At 44.6% G+C, this 5,408-nt stretch overlaps 1 protein-coding gene across 1 annotated transcript in view; it reads left to right on the top strand.

The window, feature by feature from the left end:
• The window catches only part of LOC101650950 (protein lifeguard 2), a 39,188-nt gene extending 34,307 nt beyond the window's left edge, over positions 1 to 4,881 (top strand). Inside the window, exons 9-10 of the mRNA XM_004702806.2 lie at positions 291 to 338; positions 4,380 to 4,881. Coding sequence (XP_004702863.2) covers positions 291 to 338; positions 4,380 to 4,532 — 201 coding nt within the window. The 3' untranslated portion in view covers positions 4,533 to 4,881. The remainder of the gene's footprint in view (positions 1 to 290; positions 339 to 4,379) is intronic.
• The last annotated feature ends 527 nt before the right edge of the window (positions 4,882 to 5,408 follow it).

Below are 5,408 nucleotides of genomic sequence, written 5' to 3'. Positions count from 1 at the left end.
TACTGTATGGTTTCCTTTCTCTTTGAAGTGGCTGCATTACTGTATGGTTTCCTTTCTCTTTGAAGTGGCTGCATTACTGTATGGTTTCCTTTCTCCTTGCAGTGGCTGCATGGACTGTATGGTTTTCTTTCTCCTTGAACTGGCTGCATATACTGTACGGTTTCCTTTCTCCTTGCCATGGCTGCATTACTGTATGGTTTCCTTTCTCCTTGCAGTGGCTGCATGGACTGTATGGTTTTCTTTCTCCTTGAACTGGCTGCATTACTGTATGGTTTCCTTTCTCTTTGCAGTGGCTGCATGCGCTGTACGCTGCGCTTGGAACGATCCTCTTCTCATTAGTAAGTCCGTCTCTTCCTCTCTGGCAAAGACTAGGGTGTGTGCACTGACGGGGCTGGAGCCCCGTGCAAGGCTGGGCGTGGGTGGAGTCAGTCAGTCCATGCAAGTCTTCTCAGGGGGGTGGGGTGGCTCCTTCTTAAGATCTCTAGAGCTGCTCCTTTTTGAGGGATCAGATTCTAGGCCATCTGCTGAGGACCGCTGGGAGCACGTGGGTGCCTTGACGGCTTCTCGCCCTCCCTGGGGACATCCGTGTGCGGAGGTGGGTGTGGCTGTGATGCTGAGCAGTGTCGGTGGTGCTTCCATTGTTGTGACAGGGGTGAGACACCTGGGCACAGCTTTCCTGGCCTTTTCCTCACCAAGGGAATTTTTAATTTTCAGAAAATTTCCTCCTAAGAAGCCCTCATGATCGTCTGTATTCTTCAAGAAAATCTATTAAGACTAATGTTTTGGAACACCACCCCTGCACACCACCGTCCCCTCCCCCCATAGTTGCCATAATATTTTAAAAACTAGCTCTGGGCCATAGAAGTCACATATCATACAATTCTATTGCGTCACACAGAGAAGACTTGTACAATCATGACCCCCATCGGTTTTAGAACGTTTTCTTCATCATGTACTCATTGTTATTAGCTCCCCACCCCCACCCCCACCTGACCTTCCTTGCCATACCCTTAAGGGACCATTAATCCAGTTACTGTTTATGAAGATTTGCTTATTCTGGATTTCATATACAGAAAAACATTACAAAACAAAAACAAACAAATAACAAAGTAAAACAGATAAAATAATAAGATTTACATTTTTACCTAACTACATCTGTCATAATCAACTTTATAATGCTCTTCGTCTGATAACAGGGCTATTCACCTCCCTGAACTACGAGTCAGAGGGGATTCACCAGAGGATCAATCCATGTGTGGACCCTGCAAATGGATTTTGAGCTTCCATTGTCATCCATAGCAAACCAGGTGTTCACAATTTAAGCTCGGATACCAATCCCTCCTTTAGATTTGAGTTATTTACAATCCTTGGATCATACAGGTTGGCCTGCTTCTTCCATGTGGACTTAGTTGATGCCTCGCTTTGATGGTTGTGCATTTGAAAACAAGCTTTTCAGACCCCAGATACTATTCCTTCTGATAGCCAGGCACCATCTAGTTTCTTCACCACACTATGCTAAAGCACCCATATCTTCAGTGATCTCTTTATGAGAGTGAGCACCAGGCAGAGTTGCAATAACCTTTTGAACTGACCTCATTGCTTTAAATTTAACTGGTCACTGCTTTGGTTGGACCGTTTTTGGGGAAGGCATCTGTGTTAGGGTTCTCTTGAGACACAAAACCAGGACACTTATGATTTTTTATATATAATACATATGGATATATATATATAACATAATGAAATAAACAATTAATCCACAGAGAGCTCAGTTCAACTCACTTCTGTGAGATAGTTAATATACTGGCAGTCCTTCAACTCACGAGGGCTGTTGGGTGCAAGTCAAGAAGCAGACAGCTGGGTCTTCTGTAAAGCAATATAGGCAGTTCAGCCACAGGCAGCAAACAGCAGGGCAGGTCACCAACACTCAGCCAGATGACAGGTTCTGACAGTCCCCAGCTCAAGTGAGGTACACACCAGCAGTGTGGCGAAGCGGGTCTCAAAGGAACATCGAACTATAACAACACGGTCCACAGGTTGGGTGTCTCACAGGTAGTGTAGCTTGCAATCTGAGGTAGAGAACTAGCTAAGGCAGCAGCACACTGGTCCGATCATCAGAGAGCAAGAGACGGACAGGCAAGGCTTACCAAGCCATTTATCTCTCTGTCCGTCAATTAAACTACAACCTTATTAATCCCACATGTGTCTATTGGCCAGGTTGGCACAATAAACCTACCTATCACAGCATCCTAACCAGACCAAGACAAGTAAGCGTATGAATGAGAGAACTTGTCTGCAGCCACCCACTGAGTGCAGAGACATGTTTAAACACGTTCAGCTTCAAATAAACCAATGCATGTATGAACTGAAACCCTAGTAGCAACACCATTTTTACTTACTCTTGTGCATGTGTATGTTTTCTCTTTTATACAAGTGTAGTCATTCCATAGACACAGAACATGCCTCCCATTCTCCCCAACCCTGGCAGTCAGCCTTCCCAGGACAATCTTCCCCAGGACAATCCTATAGCTCGTTAGTGCTTCTGCTGTTGTACTTGTCATTGTGCTTGTGCCCAGGGCCCTGATCACCAGCTTAGTGCCTGATGCACAGTCTATCCTCAATATTGTGAATTCAATCATTAAGGCAAAAAAAAATATGGTCCATGCCAATAAGCTTAAGTCTTCCCCAAACCTCTTTCCTAGTCTGGTCTGTTGAGCATGAACCTACTAACAGGGCTCTCTCTGTGTGGCTATGCTCTGGCTCAAGGTTATCTGCAGAACCCCCAGATCCTTGGATAGCTTCCACAAAAATGGGTGGTTATTTTCCAGGATCTTTAAAACCCCCAAGAATTTTCTTAATACTAGTGTTGTTCTGCCTCACAGAACAGCCCCCTAGTTAAGAGTCTGCATGTAAAGAAGCTTTGTCAGCCTTTGGGCCCCTGTCTGGGAAACAAACAGAAGTACAAGAGTATTCTCCTAGCCTGTTAATCTCAAAGTTCTGGGAGCTCATAATTCAATCGTCTGCAGTTGAGGGGAAAAGTTTTTTATAAGGGTTATTTAACTGAATGCAGGAGAAAGATGGGCCTGTCTGCCCCGGTAAGATCTACAGTCGTGGAAACCCTACAAGGGGTTGCTGTGAGTTGGGATTGACTCAACGGCAGTGGTTATCCCAATGTGACTCTCCATTCCTCTCTTACTTTGGATACACTAACATCGTCCTAAAGCTGCCCCACACGGCAAAGTTTGACAACTTACCTGGAGCTCCGAGAGTTCACAATTACGGTGCTTTGGGAATCTAAGTATTTGAGAATCGTCTTTACTTTCATTCCTTGTTCAGTGAACATGGGAGAACATAGATATATACATACCATCACTTAACTCACTGCCATCGAGCAGATGCCAGTTCAGAGTGACCCTATAGGACGGCAGAGCTGCCCCTGTTGAGTCTGCACTATGACTCTTCATGGGAGTAGAAAGCCCCAGCTTTCTCCCATGGAGCTGACTGGTGGTTTTCAACTGCTGACTTTTGGGATTACAGCCCAATGTGTAACTGCTGTGCCATCACGGCTCCTTGTATGTAAAGATATATACATATGTAGATATATATGAGTATGATATATTCATATATAATATCTATAAATCTCGATGACATGTAATATAGGAATGTTTTATAATATATATAATATTCATATATATAGCATACATAATACTCAACTCAACCATTGCAGTTCCCTCAATTCCATCCTGTACCCCACTTCTCTGGGTTTCCCTTCTCCATCCCTTTTTCTTTCCTCATCATTCAGAACTTTGCTCTTGGGTAAATACTCCCCAGTAATCTGTAATGGTTGGTATTCTAAGGCAGTGGTTCTCAACCTTCCTAATGCCAAGACCCTTTCATACAGTTCCTCATGTTGTGGTGACACCCCCCCCCCTAACCATAAAATTATTTTTGTTGCTACTTCATAACTGTAATTGTGCCACTGTTATGAATTGGGTGACCCCTGTTAAAAGGGTTGTTTGACTCCCAAAGGGGTCGCGACCTACAGGTTGAGAACAGCTGTTCTAAGGTGTGAGTGGCTCAGTAGTGTTGTTGTGCCCCTTATAGGCCTATTGCTGGCCTGAACAGAAGACATTGTGCCATTTGTTTTTCGTGTCAGTCTGGCCACCAAAGTCCATGCGACTGGCTAAACAACCTTCGGTTAGGGAAGTCGCAGACAGTGCTGGGGCTTCAGGAGTATGAGGCTTTTGTAAATAGAATACAAAGCCTGGCAGAGCGTGAAGGATAGCCATTTCTTTTTTTTAATGCCAAAATAGTTTTCCTTGTCTGCTTAGAACACTCAGTTGATACCCCTAAAGGACTAACACTTATTATTTTTCTTCAAGTACCTGGTCATAGACATGCAGATGATGATTGGTGGCAAGCATCATTATTATAGCCTGAGTCCTGAAGAGTATGTTTTTGCTGTTCTGAGCATCTACTTGGACATCATCAACATTTTTATTTTTATTTTGCAACTGGTTGGCCTCGGACGGTAGATCTGTGCTCAGAACTTGCTGAAGAAGAAAGGGAGTGGTGCCGGGCTCAGGCACACAAAGCCAACCCTGCAGACGCCCTGGATTTAAAGACCTTTTTAGACTGTATGTATGTATATATTTGGAAAATGAATGGTAGTTGTAGCTTTTCATATTTTCAGTTTCTTATCACATAGCAGATCCTTCTGGGGCCATTTCTGATTTTTGTAAATTCAGAAGATGAGTGTTTTTCACTTATGAAAGACTGCCTTTCCGTGTTGAAGTTACCTCTTCTCTCTGTTCCTCCTTCCAGGAGATGTTTAAACTATAAATAGCATCTCTCTACATGAATAAAATTGATTGTAGAAACCTACATCTACCCCTTTCTCTTTCTTTGATTTAGACATCCTGTGAGACTGTTTTGGCATCTGACTATTTTATTTTCTCTGAAAAATAAGATAAACTCAAGAATTCTATCTTTCTCCTGGATTCCAGGACCAGATTAAAGGAAACACCAGGCCCGACGAGGTGGGGCTGCAGGAGCGCCTGGCTACTACCCAAACCGTGGGCAGTCTGTGCGCATCAGCTACTCCGAGGCAGGGAGAGGTGGCGGTCTGCTTTTCCAGCCTCGGGAACCTGTGAAGGCAGCTCTACTCTGCCGTAGGGTCTCGCGCTGAGTTAGACCGACTCATTGGCAGTGGTTGTGTTTCCTGGGTGGGAGGGTTGTGGGTATTGTTGGAGTTCGTGCACACGAGTGTGCTCAGCATAGAGCAGGGTCAGCTGCCCTGTCACCACCCTACCTATGCTCCTGAGCTCCCGTCAGACACCACCTCATCGCCCCTTGAATTCTCATATGGAGTCCTTGAAGAAATACGACAGCACAAACTCTTCTGCCCCAGT

The sequence above is a fragment of the Echinops telfairi genome, unplaced genomic scaffold, assembly GCF_000313985.2.
Source record: "Echinops telfairi isolate 266 unplaced genomic scaffold, ASM31398v2 ScPeMD7_23;HRSCAF=83, whole genome shotgun sequence".
Lineage (NCBI taxonomy): Eukaryota > Metazoa > Chordata > Mammalia > Afrosoricida > Tenrecidae > Echinops > Echinops telfairi.
The sequence above is the reverse complement of the archived record's forward strand: the minus strand, read 5'-3'. Positions and strand labels throughout refer to the sequence as shown.